The sequence below is a fragment of the Nelumbo lutea genome, chromosome 3 (assembly GCF_056320005.1).
Source record: "Nelumbo lutea isolate HS-2025 chromosome 3, American lotus-T2T, whole genome shotgun sequence".
Taxonomy (NCBI): Eukaryota; Viridiplantae; Streptophyta; class Magnoliopsida; order Proteales; family Nelumbonaceae; genus Nelumbo; species Nelumbo lutea.
Window position 1 is genome coordinate 23,265,954 of NC_142686.1, and position 24,469 is coordinate 23,290,422.

General features: G+C 41.5%; 1 protein-coding gene across 6 annotated transcripts in view; it reads right to left on the reverse strand.

Annotated features, from left to right (window-relative positions):
- Positions 1-23,796, reverse strand: part of LOC148863614 (DNAse I-like superfamily protein) — a 46,296-nt gene extending 22,500 nt beyond the window's left edge. For 5 of the 6 annotated variants that reach the window (XR_016110328.1, XR_016110329.1, XM_088979693.1 and 2 more), the window contains exons 1-4: positions 23,250-23,650; positions 21,646-21,809; positions 20,218-20,283; positions 20,057-20,109 (exon numbers count right to left, since the gene is read on the reverse strand). Coding sequence is in view for 4 of the 6 variants with exons in the window: in XM_088979693.1 (XP_088835819.1) it covers positions 20,057-20,109; positions 20,218-20,283; positions 21,646-21,809; positions 23,250-23,607 (641 nt within the window). In the remaining 2 variants the exon portion in view is untranslated. Of the gene's footprint in view, positions 1-20,056; positions 20,110-20,217; positions 20,284-21,645; positions 21,810-23,249 lie in introns of all 6 variants that reach the window. The other variant, XM_088979691.1, reaches the window with a different exon arrangement.
- Between the last annotated feature and the right edge of the window lie 673 nt (positions 23,797-24,469).

The following is a 24,469-nucleotide window of genomic DNA, read 5'->3' on the forward strand; positions in this document are numbered from 1 at the left end:
GTTAGGAATAGGGAAAAGGGAGAGGAAATAGGTAGGTAAATTGGAAAGTGCGTTGCACAACATTGTATTACCCATTGCTGATTTTGTAGTGGATTTCTGCTCCTTTGCTCGTGGATGTAGGCTAGCTATAAGCCAGACCACGTAATTTGTGTATGTGTGTATGTGTGTGTGTTTTTTTAGTTCCTCTGTTTTGAGTTTTCTTTTTGTTTTCTCTATTCTTTTCCAATCAATTTCGGTCTTGGGTTTGTTTTGTCGTAACAAATAGTTGTAATGCCTAGCTATGTTGTATGGAGTATTGGGCAATTAAGAAACAAGCAACATGCTAAAAAATGAGTGTGGTAGATAATGTGAATGATTAGATGGATGAGTTGTAAAACTAGAAAAGACAAGGTCAGAAATGAAGTCATACAAAGGAACCTATAAGTAACTCTAATAGGTGATAAAATGAGAGAAAGTAGACTGAGATGGCTTGGTCACATGCATAGAACACCATGTACAGCTCCTGTTAAAAGAAGTGATCTATTACTAGTTAAAGGGGATAGAACAGCTAGGGACAAACTGAAAAGGACTTTAGTGGAAGTAGTATGAAATGATTTAAGCACCCATAATTTAACAATGGATATGGCACTGAACAGAATAGAATGGTGAAGCAGAATTCATGTAGCCAACCCCATATAGCTGGGACAAGGCTTAGATGATGATGAAACTAAACATAAGACTCCTAACAAACCATGCAACAGAAATGAAGCAATTATTTCAGGCAATTTGCCTTACGTTTATTGGCATATTTAGAATTGTAAGAGCATAGATATGCCTAACACCACTGGCTTATGAAAGTACCCTACGAATCCCAATCACAGGCATTCGAAACCAATGCTCCAATGCTTATGAGGCGTGATCATGTGTGAATCCAAAACAAACCTTGTCTCTTGGCGTGCGATGACATAATAGTCTCAACAAAATGTAGGATGGTGACAAGTGGGGAGATTGGGAAAGCCATGCTCGTTAGTACCTCACATCTTCACTGCAACTATTTATGCTGAGCTGGCTTAACTAACTAAGGAACTGATGATGTGCGATCTGGTCGCTCCCTACTGGAAGGCAGCTCGGACATCGGACTTGCTACGTGGCTGGGTCGAACTGCAAGGCAAGAAGATCAAAGTGTTCCAGGGTACTTTACCCGGTGTGGGCACTCCGATGCTGAAGTTAACGAAGGAGGTTTGAGAGAACTGATAGCTTTAGAATAATAGAATGCAAGAGTTAAATCACGCGTACCTTGTGAGGCTGGAGGCAAAGCCTTTATATAGGCAAGCTGCCTTGGACCTCACGATGCGTGTCTGAGATCACCAGCCCATCTAACCCGGAGTTATTTCTGCACCCGAAGATGGATTCTGAATAAGTTGATAAAGCTTATCCAGGTCTGTCCGATTCGGGCGGGCTAGAGATAAGATCCATTGACGTGCGTCGTGATCCCAAGGAGATTGGAGACAGTTGGCTTGCTTCTAGAAGGAGGCTATGTGGCATCTTGGCAGGTCGATGAATGTGGCAAGCTGTTCGGGCCGAGCTGGGTGACCTAAGGTGCCCGAGGTGACTAAAACTGTTGAAGTGTCGCCAAGTCATTGCGTCGCTCCACGTGTCATCACGTGGACGGGCCAAATTATCCATCATCAATTGCCCCCACTCCCGAGCCCGACGTAGTCAACTCGAGGCGGGAGTCTCAATGGGCTGAATGGATTTGGCCCGATCTTTGGTTCAGCTAAGGTCCAACCAACGGTTCAAACTTGATCAACTCAATTGGATTGAACTTAAGGGGCGAGGTCGCGTCTCAGGCACACATGGACGTCGTGAGAACTATAAACTCCGCGGACGTCAAAAACGTGCTCAGCCGAATTCAGCCTCAAAATACAAACAATCGAAACCGTGGGAGCCATTAGATCTGTTTCATCTGAACTGTATGTGATCGTTTAAGGCAGCTATAAATAGAGCACTTGGGGACCCATTTACTTCGTCCCATTTTGAGCTCTGTTGCATTTGGAGGTCACGGAGCGTGTTGTCGTCAGTGTCTTCAATCCGGTCGACGAGGTCAGTCTTTCCTTCTTGTAGGTGAGTCATCTTCCTTTGCTCGTTTCATTTCTTTTCATTCCTTTCATTATGTCAAGTAGCGAGCCCGATGAGGTAAGGGTTTAGTCCGGTCTAGCCGAGGAGGGGGCCTCGGTTCAAGACCAACGAGGTTCCCACAAAGGGGCTTCGTCTTCCCACCAACCATCTAGGCCCAGGATTTCGGACCACTTCGGTTCTACTGAGTTGTCCGCAGAGGAGATCCATAGCCTCACAGTTCGGTACAAGTTCCCAAACCACTACAGCTACTATCTTGCTATAGGGGGTTTCCCTTGGGAACATGATGAGGACGAGGTGGTCGTCTTCAAGGAGGCTCTGAAGGCAGGTCTCCGGTTTCCGCTTCATCGCTTCACCCCTGCATCCAAACTCCACCCATACCATGGTCGGTACGATTTCTCTTTTCTTTCACCTCGACCTTCCCCTTGATATCAAGACCTTTGTCGGCCTCCACCAAATCAAACAAAACCCTGCTAGTACCTCGAGCAAGGTCAGTTACTACCTGTCTTACCGGCCCGGGTACAAACTTTTTCAAGGCTTTCCTTCCAAATTCCTAGCCTGGAAGAGTAAATATTTCTTTCTTAAGTTGTCCGATGGGTGGCCCTTCCAGACGCACTGGAGAGAGGGAGTGAAGGACGTTAGGGAGGAGTTGAGCGAGCAAATGCAGGCCAGGATGCTGAATCTGGTATACCGCCAGCTGAATTTGAATGACTTCAGGTTCGGGTACTTATCTTCTTTACTTTGTGTTAACTTGACTAATTCTTGGGCTTTTTGTGCAGTAGACATGTCGGGTGCTGCAACTTCGTGGTTCCTCCAAAACATGAGGAAGAGGAAGAAGAGAAACGTAACCCACAAGGATGCACCTCGGGCATCAACTCCTGAACCCATTGCGCCAACTGTTGTCGAAGTCCCAATGATCGACCTGGTCGGGGAAGATCAGGTGGAAAGGTCTTCATAGGAGACCAAGGTGGCCCAAACGTCTGAGGTGCACACTTTGCAACTGAAGGGATGAGAGATCCATCATATGGATGGCCGAACCCTGCAAGAAGGTTGGGCGAATTTTCAAAAATTTCTCTCCCATGTGGGAATCACATTCCCTATTTTAGAAAACTGCATTTTCAAGGATCAACCTTGAAACCAAACCAAACCAAATCTGAAACCAAAAGGGAGTGGAGGGATAAAATGATACGAAGTAATAATAACCTCCAATGAAGGTGTTCACACCCAAGGAAAAATCCAAAGATTGCTTCCACCGAAGATGACACGGTGCAGGATGAAGCAGAATCAGTAGGACAGCTCTTCAGCAAGAACCGAATTCTTCAGCAAGAATGTGATGGAGGGCTAATGAGCATGACTTCAGATTACCTTTTCTACCAAAAGGTAATATCAAGAACCCTTCTTGATCGCTCCCACAGGTGGAGATCGAACTGGTATGGCGGCAAGAGCAGGAGAGAAGGAGACAGTGCAGTCAAACTGTGTTGTCTCTCTCTGGAATTCAGCAGTCTGTTAGATGATCTGGAGGTTCGCCCTGCTCTTCTATTTATAGCCTTAAAGAGAGGTTCTCCTAATCCTATTAGGAGTTTCCTAATCCAAATCTTTTATTTGGATCTGGACTCTCTTTAAGAAATAAGGATAATCCCTTATCTTATCTGCAGATAAAGATCAACCTTCCTAATCTAATTAGGAGTTTCCTGATCTAAATCTTTATTTGGATCTGAACTCTGAGTGGATAGGGATAACCCCTTATCCTATCTGCTGATCCAAATCCTAGAACCGCCCTCTTTTAATTAATCTTATTAAGCCAATTCGAATTGGGCTTTAGGCCCATTAAGTCTATCTGCTCACTAGCCCTTCAATCTGCTGCCTAGTTAGTTATCCTTGTATGGCGTAGAACCCAAACATTGATCTACACATCAGCAACATGAGTTCAGCCCAACCTCTGTTACAAGGCCTGGCCAATTCACTGTAAGAGACAATGAACCCCTGAGTCCATCACCATGGGCTCTTAAAGGGCCCAACATTTACACTAAATGGTCCTTGGGTCAAGCCATCTTATAAAAACCCAAGGACTGTGGGCAGATGCAAGATTAGCCCATCAGGTATTACCCCCGATGGTCTTACACTTAACCTCTCAGCCCATAATAATCAAACACTACCTGATAAGAGATGACCTCTCCCTCAGTTGCGAGGTACAATGCTGCACTCTCTACTCACATGGATCCCGGGAATTAAAACCTTTTGCAAACATTTTGAAACCATAAGATATATGTATATCTCTATATAAATATATTTTGCAAAAGAAATTTCAACGGTTAAAATCAACTGTCGGCAGTTTAGGTTTCCATCAGAGAGAGTGCATCCCCAATCATTCACTTTGTCCGACAAAGGGACTGATCCTGTCACTATGATCACCCACTCAAATGAATTCTCAGACTATTCCAACATACCCAGGTTTTGACCCCTTCTAAGGATCTCACTGATTGGCATATCAAAAACAACCCAATCCGACACCTAGTGTAGTGTCATAATCGAGTCTAGGGTTCAGGTGTAACATTCCAGTTTTGCCCATCTATCTCCAAGGTCTAGGGCAATACTGGAATTCAGGTCCGGTTCAGGGTTTCAAGAAAACCCACACTGCATATACCTCAGGTCTCACCCTGGCAGCTGAGACAAGCCACCCCAACCAACTTGGCGACACATCAGTGTTAGCCTTGGCAGGATAAATCTCCCCAGATCTATCCAACGACTGTGAAGATTCTAAACTAACACGAGTCTCATGTGTCCAATTTAAGGGTATTACACAGAAACATACCATAATAACATGAATCAAATATGTACTTTATTCATTTACATTATATGTCATAATGTACATTATTCTGATTGGAGCTAAGGGCATAAACGTATAACACTTTGCAACCCAAGGCTCCAACATCCGAGGAAGCTCCAAAGGGGAGGCGGTCCATCATGGACTTCCGGACTGTCCAAGATACGGTCCAACTTGAACCCGTTGCACCAGCTGTTGTCGAAGTCCCAATGATCGACCTAGTCGGGGAAGATCAGGTGGAAAGGTCTTCACAGGAGACTAAGGTGGCCCAGACGTCTGAGGTGCACACTTTGCAACCCAGGGCTCCAACACCCGAGGAAGCTCCAAAGGGGAGGCGGTCCATTATGGACTTCCGGACTACCCTGATCAAAAGTAAGGAGGCTATCTTCCCCGAGGAGGTTTCCGACCTGTCCAAGATGTAGTCCGGCAAGCTCGGCACCAAGGCCATGTGTTTCCTCATGATGGTAAGCTTCCGAGTTCCTCAGTGTGCTATTCTCAAGCTATATCTTTATACTTAGCTTATTCTTTCCTTTGCAGGCGAACACCATGGTCCACTCCTTGGTCAAGCAGTCTACGCGGCATCTGGCGAGGGCTGAAAATGTTGAGGCAACGGTTGGTGAGTATCTGTCTCATGTGGAGCGAGCTGTCAGCGTCATCGGCAAGTTGAAGGACAAGTTGGTGAATGAGAGGAACCACATTGGGGAGTCAAGAAGGAGCTTCAGGAGAAGGATGCTCACCTCGCTGAACGCGAGGTCCAATTTCTCAATGAGGTCCAAGCTTCCAAGGCATAACAACTACACATCATGCCCCCGTGGTGTGTGCAAATCACACCAACAAGTCAGTCAAGAGAACTACCCTGATACCAAAGATAAGACACAATTGGACAAAATTGTGGAAAGAAGCTTATTTGACAAATAGGAAGGGAAGACCAACTCCGACAATAAGAGGGAGGAGTCCCTAGGGTTTGCCTCCATTACTGCCATTGTTCTTGTGCACAAAGAAAGAGGTACTTATTATCATGAAAAATAAAAATAAAAAGATTCAGCAACACAACCACCTCAACTGCCCAAAAGAAAAAGCAAATGCTGGTGTGGATCTGAAAACATAGAGGTCGCAAAGAGGAAATTGCTTAGGAACTTCAACAAACACACAAACAAGTACAAAGATGTAACGGTAAAGGTGACTAACCAATAAATCTCTTAAACATGGGATTTTCTCCCAATGTGCAATCATTACTTTCCATAAAATACTAAATGCATTAACCTGAAAACAACACTTGGTACCTCCTCACTTGCTGCTATTAGTCCACATGCTGAATATGTTGCATTCCATGTAAAATACATTTTAAATATTCCTGCCAAAGTTCTTAAGCAAGGAAACTATGGTCTGTTGAAACTAAGATTTGCAAAACCTCTAAATTCACATACCCCACACATTTATACTTCAAAACCCAAGACAGGAATCATATTACAAGGACTCACAAACCATAAACCCTTGGGGCTGTTTTCCAAATCTTTAGAGTCTAAAACCCTTGGGGTTGTTCCCTGGGGGCTAATTTTCAAAATTTCTAGGGTATTTACTTAGGGAAAGTTTTCAGAAAATTCTCAGAATTTTGAGGGTTAATTTCACTAAAAAAATTTGAAACCCTATTTAACAATCAAATAAGCAGCCTTTCTAGGGGTCTAATTTTCAAAGTTCATAAAGTTTGTTTATTTTCAAATGATTTTGAAAACAGTATTTCTATGATTTCGTTTTCAAAATGGGGGCTAATTCTTGAGTATATAGTGCCAAATGTTAGAGTTAGACCCAATCTTAATCAGCTGCTACTCAATAGACAAGCATATCTATTGTTGAGCAAGGGGCTAATGTAAGAGCATAGACATGTCTGACACCACTAGAGCCTACTAAAGTTACCTAGAAAATCCCAATCCTGCGCATGTGGAACCAGCATTCCAATAACCATGACACACGATCATGTACAAATCCAAAACAAACCAATGTTTTAAAGCGTGGAGGTGCCACTGCCTGGAGGCATGAGGTATAGTTCAGAACGTAAGAGGTATAAGCCTCCTGTTGAGTTGGGCCTAGTTGTTTTTATTCTTATTTTAAGTTATTTAGTTAGGAAGTTGTTGGGCTTTAGGCCCATTAGTTTATGTTTTTAAGTTGTGACTGTTCAGCTACATTAGTAGCCGCCCTACTAAGGGCATCCTTGTAATATCTCATCCTTTAAGTTAGTATAAATTATAATGAGGGGTTGGCGGCTAGGGTTTATCTAAGAATCCTGGTTAACTTCCTACTCTTTTCTCCTCCTCTTTTCTTCTCTACTGCTGAAATCTTCATCTTCCTCCTCTTTCCGTTCACAAGAAATTCAACTAAATCTGCAATCAGTGATTTCTACTTGGTATCAGAGCAGGCCAAAGGTTCCTTGAGTTGTTTTCTCATGCAGCCCTAGATCGACCGACTACATGGTGATTTAAGAGGCCGATCAAAGATTTTAGGTAAGCCCAGTTTTTGGATCTTTTGGTGGATCTGTTTGCCCTGTAGCTGGTCTAGGGTTTCTCATCAAAATTAGGAAAAACTGGAGAAAGGGGAAGAGTCATGTTTTTGTTGGACTCTTCAATTTTGACCTAGGAAGTGGCGCCCTAATTTTTTAGGGTTCCTTGGAGTTTTCTATAAGGGGTGGTTCAAATCCTGCCTGATTTGGAGGCTTCTAGAGAGAGTGGCTGCCTCTTCTCTCTCTTCCCCCTGTCCCGCAGAAAATGAATCTTTTGTGGGAAGATAGTCTAGGACACCTGAAAGGTGTTGTTGGTTTCAGAAGTGTTTCATTTGATCTTCTTGCATATTTCATTTATTTTCTTTACAATTTTTGAGAAGCATGGAGGGTCACGGAGTTGAAAATAAGCCCGGGAGTGAAATGAGACCAGTGGGAGAAGGTGCTGGAGACCTTTTCGGGACTGGGACCATTGTTACAAGTTGAAAAACAGTCCTAGAAGTAGGGACTGTGTTTGAAACAAAGGAAACTAGCAAGAGAATATTAGAGAAGAAGAGAGAGCTGCGGCAAGGAGAGTTAGAGGATGAGAGTTTCGAACATAACCTCCCTCTAACTCTTTAATACACTTTTATTAAGTTAATCTTTTAGTAATTACAAGAGAGGTCCTTAGTTGGACAAGAAATTACAAAAAGAGAAACATAAAAAAGTATGGACCCAGAATAAGGCCCATTACAGAGAAGAACATAGAGATAACATACAGTAACAGCCTATGAGCCATTCGGCCCATCTTCTCTGCACTCCCCCTCAAGCTGAGCATAGATGTCAATCATGCCCAGCTTGCCAGTGTCATGATGAAGTCTTGCCTTGGAGATGCCTTTGGTGAGAAAGTCTGCTAATTGGCCTTCAGAGGTAACGAATGGAAGGCACACTTCTTCGGAGGAGACTCTTTCTCGGATAAAATGTCTATCAACTTCAATATGTTTGGTTCGATCATGTTGTACCGGGTTGTAAGCAATGTTGATGGCAGCCTGATTATCACAGTACAACATCATGGGTCTGTCATGATCAATCCCAAGTTCTTCCATTAAGGACCTTAGCCACAACAATTCCGAGACCCCATGTGCCATGGCCCTATACTCTGCTTCTGCAGAAGATCTGGCCACAACAGATTGTTTCTTACTCCTCCAAGAGACAACATTACCAGCCACCAGACTGCAATATCCTGAAGTAGATCTTCTGTCATCCATATTTCCAGCCCAATCAGCATCAGTATAGGCTTCAAGTTTCAAGTGGTCATGCTTGGTAAATAGGATTCCTTTCCCTGGAGAGCCTTTCAGATAGCGCAAAATCCGTTCTGTTGCTGCCATATGAGTACCTCTAGGAGCATGCATGAATTGGCTAATGCAACTGACAGCATACGCAATGTCTGGTCTAGTCATACACAGGTACAGGAGCTTCCCAAGAAGTCTCTGAAAAACCACTTTGTCTTCCAACAGAGTTCCATCTGTAGTTGAAAGTTTGTGACTCATATCAATGGGAGTTGCAGCTGGTCTTGCACCCAGTTTTCCAGTTTCAGACAATAAATCAAGAACATATTTCCTTTGGGAAATAAAGATCCCATCCTTGGATCTGGCAACTTCTATGCCAAAGAAGTATCTCAACTCCCCCAGATCCTTAATCTCAAATTTTGTACGGAGGAAAGACTTAAGAGCCAGAATGCCTGAGGCATCATCACCAGTCACTATAATGTCATCAGCATACACAATGAGATACACTGCCAAAGATCTACTTCTCTTCACAAACAGAGTATGGTCCGACTGTGTCTAAACATAGCCGAATTTAACAAGTGCAGCTCTAAATCTCTCAAACCAGGCTCTAGGAGATTGTTTGAGACCATAAAGAGATTTCTTCAATCTGCATACCCTTCCTTGCATATCTTTCCCATACATCCCTGGGGGAAGGCACATGTAGACTTCCTCATGTAAGTCACCATTCATGAATGCATTCTTTACATCCAACTGATAGAGAGGCCAATCAAAGTGAGATGCCAGAGATAAAAGAACCCTCACAGATGTCATCTTGGCAACAGGGGCAAAAGTCTCCAGGTAGTCAATCCCATATGTCTATGTATACCCTTTTGCAACAAGCCTAGCCTTGTACCTCTCAATAGTTCCATCAGCCCTGTATTTAATGGTGAAAACCCACTTGCACCCAACCGGATCCTTCCCTTCAGACAAATCCACCACCTCCTAAGTACCATTTGCATGTAGAGCATCCATTTCGGTTTCCATGGCATCTCTCCATTCTGGAATCCCAAGAGCTTCTGAGACAGACCTAGGAATGGGGTTAGAAGCAACAGAAGAGAGATAGGCAAAGTATGAAGGAGAAAGTAGGTCGTAAGAAAGGTGTTTGGAAATGCAGTGTGCAGTACATTTCCGCTTCCCTTTCCTAAGAGCAATGGGGACATCAAGGTCTGGAAAAGATGATTCTAAAGGAGTTGAAGCAGTACCTGTTATCTCATTTGTGATTGGGAATGTATGAGCTTCATCTGTTGTAAGGGAAACCACTTGCTCATTCCTGGATCTCTGCCTTTGATACACTTTGGGATTATGGATAGGGCAAGGGGGTAAAGAAATAGGGTCCCCTGGACAAGAGGTATGAAGTGATTGATCCTCCTTTGACTCATTTGGTGAGGATACAGGTTTGTCAAGAGACTTAACTAGGACAGGAAGAGGAAAAGCAAAAACTTGTGACAGACTCTCCCCCTGTGGACAAAGTTGTGGACAAAGTCCATCCTGAGAGGAACTATAAAAAGGAGAAAGTTCATTAAAGGTAACATCCATAGAGACATGTCGGGTGCCAGTCTTTGGATCAAAACAACAATAACCCTTTTTGTGTGGGGGAGTAACCAAGGAAGATACATTTGTGGGCTTTCGGTTCAAACTTGTGTCTTTGCACATTTGGAATGTGAACATAGCAGGTACAGCCAAACACACGAAGAGGAATTGGGAAGAAATCCTTGTCTGGATGAAGAAGACTGAAAGGGGATTTAAACCCTAGAACCCTGGAAGCCATACGGTTTATGAGATAGGTAGCAGTAAGTACAGCATCACCCCAAAATTTTGTGGCAACATGTGAGGCAAACAAAAGGCTCCTTGCAACTTCAACAATGTCTATTTTTCCTCTCAGCAACTCCATTTTGTTCAGGGGTTCTAACACAGGAGCTTTGATGAATAACCCCCATGTCTGAAAGATACAAGGATAAACTCTTCTCAAAGTACTCTTTTGCATTGTCAGATCTAAAAACCTTAATTCTGGTACCAAATTGAGTTAGAACAAGCTCATGAAATTGCCTCACAAGTCTTGGGACTTCATCCCGGGATTTCATTAAGTATATCCAGGTGAATCTAGAGAAGTCATCAATGAAGAAGATAAAATATCTGTAACCCCCCATAGAGGATAAATGGTATGGCCCCCACACATCAGAGTGCACAATATGAAAAAGAAAAGATGATCTTTTATTGCTCACAGGGTAATTTTTTCTACAATGCTTTGACAACTGACAGGACTCACAATTGAGACTGGGCACACTGACTTCCTTAAACAGTTTTGGAAACAAATGGCTTAAAGTAGAAAAAGGTAAATGACCCAACCATGACTCAACATAATTTGACTAACAGACTCTGAAAAAGTAGAACCAAAAGCAACATTCTTGGGATGATCACAGCATTGGCCAGGGGTGTCGAGCAAGTATATTCCATTCGCTTCATGGCCACTCCCAATCACCTTCCGAGACTTCAGGTCCTGAAACACACAGTGAGAAGGGAAAAAGGTTACACAACAATTCAATGATTTGGTCAGGCTACTTACATATAACAAATTGGTATTTAATTTAGGCACATGAAGAGTGGAAGGTAAGAGTAAGGAGTTTGTAGCCTTGACAGTTCCCTTGTCGGAAATAGGGGCAAGAGAACCATCAGCTAAGGTGATTTTGTCACGGCTAGGAAGTAAGTCATATGAAACAAATAAAGTGGAAAGGTTGGTCATGTGATCAGAAGCACCTGAGTCTATGATCCAAGGGGTTTTGTGTTTACCTGAGGTAGATGCATGGTTAGCGGAAGCCCTTATACCTGAGTGAGCAAAGGCAATGGTGGCTGAACTTCCAGAAGGGATGGATGATGAAGATGCACCTTCAAGCTGACTGATCATCTTTCCAAACTTCTCATATTCAACTTTCATGGCTGCCAACTGTGCACTGGTATATTCAACCTCTGTATCTGTGCCTGTGGCCGCATGTGCACTTCTTGTCTTTCTACTATCATTCTTCTTCTAGAATCTGATAGGTACAAGATTGGGATGCAACTTCCAGCACTTGTCCTTTGAATGTTTCGGTTTCTTACAATATTCACACACCACTTCTTTCCTTCCTGAGCCACTGTGAGCTTCTGTAACCCCTTTGGGTTTAATTCTCATATTTGCAAAATGATCATTAATACCAACTCCTTGAACCTGCACTTGCCTTCTACTATCATTCTTCTTCTAGAATCCGACAGGTACAAGATTGGGATGCAACTTCCAGCACTTGTCCTTTGAATGTTTCGGTTTTTTACAATATTCACACACCACTTCTTTCCTTCCTGAGCCACTGTGAGCTTCTGTAACCCCTTTGGGTTTAATTCCCATATTTGCAAAATGATCATTAATACCAACTCCTTGAACCTGCACTTGCCTTCTACTTTCTTCACTGCTGACCAGAGTATATGCTTGTGACAATGAAACATCTTCCTTGGACAAGATGTTTTGCTTTGTAATATCATATTCAAAATTCAGCCCTGTCAAGAACTCAAACACCCTATTCCATTCAACCAATTTCCTGTATGTTTTAGCATCCTTAGGGGTATCCCAAGTCACGGCCTCTATCAAATCAATCTCTTGCCATATAGATTTTAAGATTGAGAAGTATGCTGCAAGTGACTTCTCCCCCTGTCTTAGATTTTTCACATCACTTCTCAGTTTGTAAGATCTAGCAACATTCAACTTCTGGGAATAAGTCTCTGCAACACTATCTCAGATCTCTTTAGCCGAATTCATCCACAGATAATGTTGATCTGTGGCTGCATTGAGTTCACAAGCCACCCAATCATAATGTAGTTTTCTTGTACCCATCTCTCATAAGATGGATCATCCTCTAGAGGAGCTTTCTTGCTCCCAGAAATAAAACCCCATTTTCCTTTGCTACAAATATGGATTTTCACTGATTGTGACCAAGCTAAGTAATTGGTCCCATCAAGCTTGACTGTAGTTACAGCTAGCATAGAATCGGTTGGGGTTCCCAACATTTGCCTATATTCAGCAGTATTCTTGTTTTCAAAGTTTGAGAAATCCATCATGCAAAGTTCGGTGATAATTCTTTTCTTTTCTGTTTCAGCCTCCAAAAGACACCCAGCAACCTCCAAACACAAGATATTTCTGATTCTAACAGCCGATGCCCCAAGAGGAAGGCAAAAGAAATACAATCCTTGAGAGACCTTCTGTCGAACACTCAGTGTGCAACTTTCCAACCCAATAATCAGCCGAATAGGACCTCCAAAAACAACCCAGAAATTTCTGGGTAGGAGCAGTCCAGCAACAGTGGCCGAATGATGCAGTCTCAGTAGCAGTGATTCCAGGGGTATTTCGGCTACTTGACAGTCAAGAAAAGAGATAAAAAAACAACCCAGAAATCTCTGGATTAAGTCAGACCAGAGGATAGCCGAATAGTAGCATTGTTTTCAAGGAAACTTCGGCCCTTTTAACAGTCCAGAATAGTGAAAAATTAACCCAGAAACAACTGAGCAAAGACTTACAGTAAGAAAGTCTCTGGTTTGTACAATAAACCAGGCCGAACACTTGTCCTCTAGGATGACTTCGAAAAACCATTTTCTCTGATTTTAAATCAGGCAAAAGCAACTTGTTCTCTGATTCTTCCTGGCCACCGAACCCTTCTCCAAGTGTGTAGAAGCTTGGGAACCCTCCAATGACCTCCAAGAATCAGGCGGATGACTGTAAACTCTCAGCCCTAGAACCTCCTCATGTAGTTGGCTGGACTAGAACCACATGAGGGACACGCCAAGCAGTGGCCTGCTCTGATACCAAGTTGAAAAACAGTCCTAGAAGTAGGGACTGTGTTTGAAACAAAGGAAACTAGCAAGAGAATATTAGAGAAGAAGAGAGAGTTGCGGCAAGGAGAGTTAGAGGATGAGAGTTTCGAACATAACCTCCCTCTAACTCTCTAATACACTTTTATTAAGTTAATATTTTAGTAATTACAAGAGAGGTCCTTAGTTGGACAAGAAATTACAAAAAGAAACATAAAAGAGTATGGGCCCAGAATAAGGCCCATTACAGAGAAGAACATAGAGATAACATACAGTAACAGCCTATGGGCCATTCAGCCCATCTTCTCTACACTACAGTTAGGTTGGATGGTGAAAATTACTTAGAATGATCACAATCTGCAAAGATGGCCATTGGTGCTCGTGGGAAATTAGGGTATATCACTGGTTAAGAAGTGAAACACGAAACTAGCAACTCCCGGTGGGTACAAGAGAATTATATGATGATGACTTGGTTGTGTAATTCCATGTTGCCCCATATAAGTAAAAAAATTTTATGGGCAAATATAGCTAAGTATGGGATGGGGTAGCGGAAACCTATTCACAGAGGGAGAATGTTGCTAGGGCTTATCAGTTGAGAAATCAAATTACTTTTACAAGGCATGGAGATAGACCTGTTGCAGCCTATTTTTCAACCCTTAAAACCCTGTGGCAGGAGATTGACCATTTAGAGATATTTGCTTGGGAAACCACTAAGGATGCAACTACCTATCAGAACCATCTAGAGAAGTATAGGGTGTTTGAATTTCTTGCTGGCCTTAATCCTGAGTATGATATTGCAAAACAACATCTTCTTTCCAGCGACAGTGTTACCATCTCCCAGGCATATGCCTTTGTGTCAGGGAGGAGAGCAGGAGAGATGTGATGATGAAAACTCCTGTTTCTGATCAGTCTGCCATGGTGAGTACTGTGAAACCTAGACAAAGTGGAGATCGGGGTGGCAGTGAAATCAAGAAGGAAGAAAAAAGAAATTTGATATGTGACTACTGTAAGAAGCCTAAGCACACAAGAGATACTTGCTGAAAGCTTCACCCACATCTTGTGCTGACTAGACTGAAAAATAAGAAGGGAAATGCTTACATGGCAGTTACTGGAGACATTCCGGCCCCTCCTACTACAGCTGCTCCAGAGTCTGTTGAAGCTGCTGTAGTAAGGGCCGAATTTGAGAGGTATGGGCAACTTTTGAACAAGTGGGATACAACCAGTTCCAGTTCAGCAGCAAGCGGACAACAAGGTACAGGTGGTACTAGTGGAGTCCACTCTACTTCCTTTGCTCACACAGGTAGTTCACACGTCACTACAAATTATGTTTCTACTTCAGGTAAGGAGGGACCTCCTTGGATTATAGATTCTGGAGCCTCAGAGCACATGACCCATAGCTCTACTATTTTTTCTTCTTACCAGCTCTGTTCTGGCAGAGATAGGGTCTCCACAGCTGATGGATCCCATGTTCCCATTGTTGGGAAGGGATCTGTCAAGATTAGTTATTCTATTTCTCTACCCTTTGTCCTTCATGTTCCTAGATTGAACACTAATTTGTTATCTGTTAGTAGTTTGATTAAGAACCTTAACTGCTCAGTAATTTTTTCTCCTAGTCATTGTATTTTGCATAATTTGGATTCAAAGAGGACGATTGGGAGTGATCGTGAAGTGAATGGGATCTACCTCTTGGATGTGCTTCCTCCTCATCAGAGTCATCATGTCAGCAGGGATAGTGAGTCAAGGTCTGTGGGTCAAATTATACTTTGGCATAATCGTTTGGGCCATTTACCTTTTTCTTCTTTGAGTCTTTTGTTTCCAAAACTTTTTGAATCTGTTAGTTTGTCAAGTCTGGAATGTGAAGGTTGTCAACTTGGAAAACATTGTAGAGATTCATTTAAACCTAGTAATAAAAGGTGTTCTTCTTCTTTTGATGTTATTCATTCTGATGGGTGGGGACCTTCCCATGTTTCTTCTATGGGAGGCTATCAATATTTTCTCTTATTTGTGGATGATTTCTCACGATACTCTTGGATTTACCTGATGAGATCCCGCGATGAAGTACCATCCTTGGTGAGGCAATTTCATCAGATGGTGCAAACACAGTTTGGAACAAGAATAAAGGTGTTCAGGTCAGACAATGCTAGGGAATATTTTGAAAAACACCATGCCTCATATCTGTTAGAATATGGTGTTGTCCATCAGAACAATTGTCCCTACAGTCCACAGCAGAATGGTGTTGTAGAAAGGAAGAACAGACACATTATTGAGATTGCAAGAAGCATGATGATCACATCTACAGTTCCAATTCGGTTTTGGGGTGATGCAATTCTCACAACAGTATATCTGATTAACAGGGTGCCCTCTCGTATACTTGGATTCAGCACCCCATTCAGTCTCCTCTTTCCTAAGGGGGAGATGTTTCATATTCCTCTCAGGGTGTTTGGGTGTGTATGCTTTGCACATATCCTTGGTCCTCACCGCTCGAAGCTTGATCCCAAGGCAAAGAAGTGTGTCTTCCTTGGATATACAAAAAATCAGAAAGGGTAGTGCTGCTATGATCCAGTCTCTAGGAGCCGATATGTTACCATGGATGTCACCTTTTTTGAATCCACATACTTCTTCTCAAAGAATCCTTCTCAGGGGGAGTGTTTTGGGGAAGTGAGTCAGCAGTCTATTCCTCTCCCAATTCCAGCCCCTGTGTCTACTCCTGTGCTTGACTCTCCTATGTCACCTACCTTACCACCTCCTTTGTGTCCTGCTTCTCAGCATTACTTAGGATAGAGACTTCGCAAGGAGGTTGATTCCACTACAGCAGAACTCACACCACTTCCTGTCGGTTCCTTGGAGACTCCAGATTCAACTGACATGGATTCAGGTATTCCTCTTGGTCCCGCTACTGTTTCAGTTCCTATTGATTCTACTAACCCTGTTACAGATAACCTCGATCTTCCTATTGCTCTCAGAAAAGGGAAGAGAAAGTGTATTGTTCATTGTATTTCACAGTATTTATCCTACAGTGGACTTTCTCCTTCCTACCGTGCTTTTCTTTCCTCTCTTGACTCTGTGTCTATACCCAAGGGTGTTAGTAAGGCTCTCTTCAAACCTGAGTGGAAGACAACTATGCAGGAAGAGATGGCAGCTTTGATTAAGAATCAGACATGGGACATTGTGGATCTACCAGAGGGCAAGGAGACAATTGGATGTAGATGGGTTTACACAGTAAAATATAAGGTAGATGGAAGTATAGAAAGGTACAAGGCAAGACTTGTTGCAAAAGGGTACACACATACCTATGGCATTGATTACTTAAAGACTTTTGCACCAGTTGCAAAGATGACCCCTGTTCGGATACTTCTTTCTCTTGCTGCCTCATACTCTTGGCCCTTGTTTCAACTTGATGTGAAGAATGCTTTCCTAAATGGGAATCTACAAGAGGAAGTGTATATGGATCTTCCTGTTGGCTTTTATAGTGATGCTGAAAAGGGAAAGGTATGCAAGCTTAAGAAGTCACTTTATGGCTTGAAACAATCTCCCAGAGCATGGTTTGACAGATTCAGAAAGGCCTTGATTGCTTTTGGCTACACTCAGACTCAATCTGATCATACTTTGTTTGTGAAGCGAAGGGGATCTTTGGTGTCAGTCCTAATTGTTTATGTGGATGATATTGTTGTCATGGGAAATGACCTAAGTGAGATTGATTGTCTGAAAAGGAATCTGCATAAAGAATTTGAAATTAAGGATCTTGGAGAACGGAGATACTTCGTTGCAAGATCAAAACATGGAATTTTTATCTCTCAAAGGAAGTATGCCTTAGATCTTCTTCAAGAGACAGGGAAGCTTGGAACGAAGGCAATCAATACCCCTATTGATCGGAATCATAGAATCAATGCATCAGAAGATGAGCCAGTAAAGGACATTGGGAGATATCAGAGACTTATGGGTCGGCTGCTATACTTGTGTACGACAAGACCAGACATTTCCTATGCAGTAAGTGTGATAAGTCAATACATGCATGCTCCACGAGTCTAGCATTGAGAAGCAGTTGACAGGATTCTTGCTTATTTGAAGGGACACCCATGCAGAGGCATATTGTTTACTAATCATGGACAGTTGAAACTAGAGGCTTATAAAAATGCAGATTGGGCAGGATGCCTCGATGACAAGAGATCAACTTCAGGAGTGTGCACCCTTGTTGGGGGTAACCTTGTCCCGTGGAAGGGTAAAAAACAAACAGTGGTGACAAGATCAAGTGCTGAAGTTGAATACAAGGCCATGGCACATGGAGATTTAGAGCTTCTCTGGATCCGTTCCCTATTAGAAGAAATTGGTGTACAGGTAGAAGAATCTATGATGTTGTACTGTGATAACCAAGCAGCAATTAACATTGCCCATAACCCAGTCCAGCATGACCGAACTAAGCACATTGAAGTGGATAGACATTTTATCAGAGAAGGAGTGACTTCTGGAGAAATTTGTCTTCCATACATTGCTTTTGATTTGCAGCTCACTGATGTTCTCACAAAAGGTGTTGCAAAGAACAAGCTGGAGCATGATCTACGTAAGTTGGGAATGTGTGACATTTACTCCCAACTTGAGGGGGAGTGTTGAGTTGGGCCTAGTTGTTTTTATTCTTATTTTAAGTTATTTAGTTAGGAAGTTGTTGGGCTTTAGGCCCATTAGTTTATGTTTTTAAGTTGTGACTGTTCAACTACATTAGTAGCCGCCCTACTAAGGGCATCCTTGTAATATCTCATCCTTTAAGTTAAGTATAAATTATAATGAGGGGTTGACGGCTAGGGTTTATCTAAGAATCCTAATTGACTTCCTACTCTTTTCTCCTCTTTTCTTCTCTACTGCTGAAATCTTCATCTTCCTCCTCTTTCCCTTCACAAGAAATTCAACTAAATCTGCAATCAGTGATTTCTACTCCTCCCAAGCACAAGGAGGAGCAAGCCTCCTTAAGAGGAAGGGGATGGGGAAGGAGGAGGGGGAGGAGAAAGAAGAGGAAGGAGGATTTCACTTTTATTTATTTTTAATAGAAAACTTTTATATTAAAACTCATATAGCTTTCCTTTCCTTTCTTTTCTTTTCCTTTCCTTTCCTTTCTTTTCCTTTTCCTTTCTTTTTTTTTTTTTCTTTTCTGCCTTTTTGTATGAGGTGTGCATGAGGTACATGAGGCATACGCCTCAGAGGTATCAAGGTATCAACACCTCTGGCATATCCCTAGGGCATTTTAGGGGCACCTCACCTAGAGGTGTGCTAGTTAGTACACTGAAACAAAACCTTGTCTCTTGACACATGATGAAATAGTTTTAGCAAAATATAGGATGGTGGCATGTGGTGAGATCAGGAAAGTTGCACTAGTTAGTACTAGATTCTCTCACATCTTCACTTGCAGCTACTTATGTTGTGTTGGCTTAATTATCTGAGAGAATATTCTAGAATCCTATCCTAGGATGCACACAGGTTGCATGGTAGCCTTTTCCTATAAATAGGGCACCTGATCCGACTTTGGGGGTCTTTTCCAAGACATTTGATACCCTTTCTCATATATTCCTGCTCACCCTTCTTGACAACCTTTTTCACTGACTCAGATTCCAAAGCTCCAAATCCTAAACCAGAACCAGTCCATTCCTACCCAACTTTCAGAAGTTCATAGACCAAAGCTGCTCAACAGTCTTACATTAACAACTATTTTATAGCAGTCTAATTCTTTAAAAAGGATCATCAGTGTATAGATGAGAATAAATTATTTATTCTCAGAATGAGTCCATGGCACCAAATGACAAACCTGATCAATGCACTCATAAAAGAAGAGCATGTTGTATTTGCATTAAGGGAGCACACATTGACTCTCCTAATTGGGCATATGTTTGTATAAACTAGTTTGACAACTAATGGTGAGGCATTTGAGGAAAAACAACCTCTCAAAATTACCAGAAAAATCACACCTGAATAGCTGTCCAACAAGAGGGGGCATGAGTTGCCTTCCACCTGGCTTTGCAATAAGACTACAATTCTTCTAAAAGATTGGCCAAATCCAAGTTTGTCAAACAGATGCAATCGAAGCAGAGACTAGGGCCCTCCTTGAAGGCCTCAGAATTGCCAAGTAACAGCAGCTAAGTTCCACTGCAGTCAAAGGGGACTCAAGGAATGTCATAAACTGGTCTTCTGGGCAGACCCTTGACCTGTGGAAGCTCTCCCACCTGTTGTTAGAAATCAGGGAGCTTGCCTCTTACTTGCAGTGCCATTTTAGATGGATCCTAGAGAGTTAAATCAAGTGGCTGATAGCCTTGATAAATTTGGGTTGGGAAGGAACGTTTTGTATAGTGCACATACATTGCCAAATTATTAGTGAGCTTTCTTTTTGGTTTTTGTTTTTTTCTGACAAGGCCTTGTACATCCCTCCCTTGATTAATGAAATCAGTTAAAATGGAAAAATTAAAAAGTTTCTCAAAATGGATGTACAAATAGATTGAGAATCCTTACAGTTCTTCTTTCCAAAATAATGCACAGCCATCACATGCTTCTCCTGTACGAGCCTAGAGACAAGGTGCTCAGTGATTCATCAGTCATCAATAAAGAAAGAAAAAGAAAAGAATATAGTTCTTCCAATCCCTAGTACTTAAAATAGAAGATTTCATAAACACCTTATAAACACCCCTGAAACCATCTTTTTGAAGAAGATCAGATAAATCATTAAAACGGTCAACTTCCTGCAGATAAACCAGTGGCTAATGAGAATGAAATTATAATAAATAATACAAGCAACAAATCTGAGTGATTTAGAAAGTCCTTTAAGAAGGAAATTCACAAAAAATACTGTTTGATACTTAATACAATACTTTACCTTTTCAAAAAAAAAAAAAAGATATCAACTTAAATGGACTTGCTACCAAAAAACAAATTCAAAAATACTATATAATTTTATTAATTTCTCTGCTTTGAAACTTTTGGGCAATTATGGGATGATATATCATGTTTGATGAGCAATGAAAAACAAAGCAAGAAGGGATGACTGAAAAGAAAATTTTAAGCTTCAGAAAGCTCACCTAAGACTAATTGACAAAACCTCTCCTGTAGTTTCTTAGATATTAATAACCACCTTTGATATTTAATACTTTTTTCACCATCATCGTCCATGCCTTATTTCAACATTTAACACTTTTATTTTTTGATAAATAAATATCTAGAATATAACTTCCCACCACCACAACAAAGGGTGTTTAGTCTCTATCAAAAATTGGTCACTTTTAGTTTTAAGGTACTGAAACAAACAAATGTCACATGATAGAATTTTTAACTACTCTTTTATCCTTGGTTTCATGCTTTAAATTGTAATGATAGACTTTATTTAGTCAATGACCAAAGCAAGCACATAATTGCCTTTAAAATGTGATTTGATGTTTTTGTCACCTGAAGTGATGAACTTTTAGGAGGGAGAATAACTAGATAATAATATAAAAAAATCAGAGGGGATGGTGACCATTTCAGAAGGATCTCAGACAGACATTGTTACCATGTATTGGCATTGGGCACTCAGCACCCTTGGACAAATTATAAAATACACTACAGCAAGGAACTAATATATGGATTTTACAAATTATTTAATTTTCCTTTTTTACTGTTTTACTAGTTACTAGTTACTTATTTCATCATCATCATCATCCAAGCCTTATGCCAACTATATGGGGTCGGCAACATGAATCCTGTTTCGACATTTCATTCTGTTTAATGTCATATCCATTGTTAAATTATTAGCACTTAGATCAAGGTGATACTGAAGATACTTGAGGAGACCTGAGCACTTGGCACCTGTGCCATGTAAACCAAAGTGGTGATACTGCAGAAAGGGAAACTACAAAAAATATAGGCAAGGTTCACAACTTAACAACATCCACAGTCTTGTGATTTGATTACTAAAAACCTAGAACTGTATAACTCTCCAGAACAACAGACTGAAAATTTCTCTGTCATTGATCATAGATGACCAAATACAGAACCAACCCAGACTTCTTTCAATGCCTAATGTATTAGCAAATATGTGCACCTCTGTAGCAGAAGACCCTTATACTTGCCTGGAGACATACAATGCTGGGCATGTAATGATTAAGCTCCTTCCTTATAAGCTTCTTCCGCCACTCCCAGTTTAAAAATTGGGGTGGGACTTGAGGATATAAGTCAGGATGCTTCAACACATTCTCAACACCTAAAATATTATATGAAACAACAACAACTTTATCTGCAAAATGGAGAAAGATTCAATTTGATTAGAGGGGAGAGATAGACCTTTTTATGAGAGGTAATAATGAAGATATAAATAGTAATTGTAAAAGGAAGAAGATGCAAGAAAAATATCCACGATGGACACCAGATGAATACCTAGAGTCCATCAAATGCTATACACCCAAGGACAAACTTTGGCAATGAGGACCCTTTTTACATCCTTAGTCTTTTGACCTTCAACCTTGCTAATTTGCCAGCAATAGCATTTAAATTTCTGGGAAACAACCACACAAGACCCCAAAGACCCCAAAAAGAAATCTTATCTCATTCAACTTCTGCAATAACCTCCATGAGCCTTTCCCAAAACCCTTAACACATTTTATGGCAATTGAGGTCAACTTGAATAAATAAAAAACTAAACAATGAAAAAGGCTGCACGCCTACACACATAGATTGTACCCCCATATAATATACTCCTAAGGTAGAGGCAATACAAGCTTTCCAACATAATATTTAAAACTGAGTTGATCAAAATTCATAAAAAAAAAAATGAGTTGGTCAAACAAACCAAGCAGCCAAAAAAATCACAATGAAAAGCTAGATGGAATATATCAATTTAGCTGCATTTTCAGATTAATATAATAAAAACTCTCGGGATAGACATGACTATCATGTTTTCACATGGAATATTGGGCATTCTGTGCTACAACTTCCCATAAAAGTAAACAATTGACACAGGAACAACATTTCCAAAAGTGTTTAAGGCCAACCTCAAGCGAGGTTTAGAGGAGGCACCCAGAAAACAGAAATAAGAAGTATGCCGTGCTCATGAGGCATGAATGAATAATGAGTGGCGTGTGGGCGTGAACTATGCATATCTTCTTTTAGTTAAAACTAGTTGAGCAAATTATTCTCAAATCCAACGATGATCAATGCAAGTAAAGCCTAGTTGGCTCAATGAAACACAAATGGTCCCATTGAAACTCGAGTGGAAGAGTGTCCAAAGTGGTAACAAATGTCTGAATTATACTCAACTGATAATGCCATCGTCTTGGTAAGATAGCATCGTGAAAAATTAATTACGTATATATTGTTTCGTTAAACAGATAAGTAGTTTGAGAATCGATGTAAACATGAAGATGGTTTCGTCATCTATCTTTTACTGAGGGAATTCAAATAACAACGCAAATTTTACCAATTTAGAATTTACAAACTTTAAGTTGTAAATTTACAGTGCATTCTCTCCGCAATATAATTTGGGGTTTTTAAAAACTTCGAATGTGCAAAGAAGAAGCACATTTTGATATCTAAAAGCAATAATGCAACATTATCTTCACTGATTTGAGCTCCAGCGAAGGAATTAGACATTATTCCCAACTATTTCGTGATGGGCCATTCCAATTAATGCCGAAACTATTTACAACGAACTTTTTTAGAGAACGACCAAGAAGAGTACCTTTATAACGTGAGCAATCGTGGGAAGAGAAAACCCATTTGCGATAACCGTCTTTGGTTCGTTTCTTTCTCCTACTGGACCTCCTTTTTCTATTCCTAACCTGCCTTACAGACGAGAGCTTCACGTCTCTGCCACTGGGACTTGGGAGATATTCATCTCTACTCGAAATTTGATGCAAAGAGAGGCAATGAACATGGGCTTCGGATTCTAGGGAAGCTAATCTCCGCCTCTTTATTCGGTTTATTGGTCTTATGAGGGGAGATCCCTCATGTTTGCTTTGACCGGAGACCGGCCACCGTTCCGTCGACATCGTTTCCTTGGCACCGAATTCGTTGGAACTTCGAAAGCAAAATTGCATCTTCAGTTATGCCAAAAAATATCAAATGCTCGTCCTTAGGAGTTCAGATATCCTGCTAACATGGTAATAGGCCTATTACTAACCAGTGACATAGCGACACGTAAGAAGATGCGAAGGCCAAGCCACGTGTGTTACGGAACGTGCACGGCTCGTTTACCACGGACTTTCTTCTTGGGAGAATGACGGTTCAGCCTTGCATCAAAATTTCTTGGCTCAAAATACTACTGGAGTACTTGTTAGCTCGGAATTGATGTCAATTTTTTAGGGTGGGCATTGGTTAATAGAATGGGAGGTGATGCAGTATGATCTAGGCACTCTAGCTGGCTGTTGATTAACTCTTTGTTGGCAATGAATGGCACCTAAGAAGATGAAGAAGAAAGATTCCTAGGGATTTATCCGATGGGAATACTTCGAAGCTAAAGTTAGAACGTTGGGGAGGAATGAGAGAAAGTATAAAAGGTTAAGAGTGTAAATCGCGTTAGATCACTATATCTCGAGATTAGCTCGTGAGCAAATAAGAGTGCAAGTTCAGATCCAATTCGAGAGAGTATCAAATCAGGCGTAATCGCCACTGGGCTCCTGTCGCAGCCGTTACCTACTAGGGTTGCGCAAACGATCGTTATAATGTACTACCCGCTTGTCTGAGTGACACGTCTTCGAAGGGACAGGCACATCACCATCTGTCGAGAGACGTGGGGCAGACTGTCAATCAAGCAGGGACTACACTGTCAGTCGAGGGACGTGGCGCAATCTGACAAGTACGGTCTTGTCAGATAGAAGCTTTCGGAATGCGTTGCATCACAGTCGCAAGTTACTTCGTAGCGAGCTAGTTTGTAGCAAGCTCTTAGGGGTACTTCGGTGT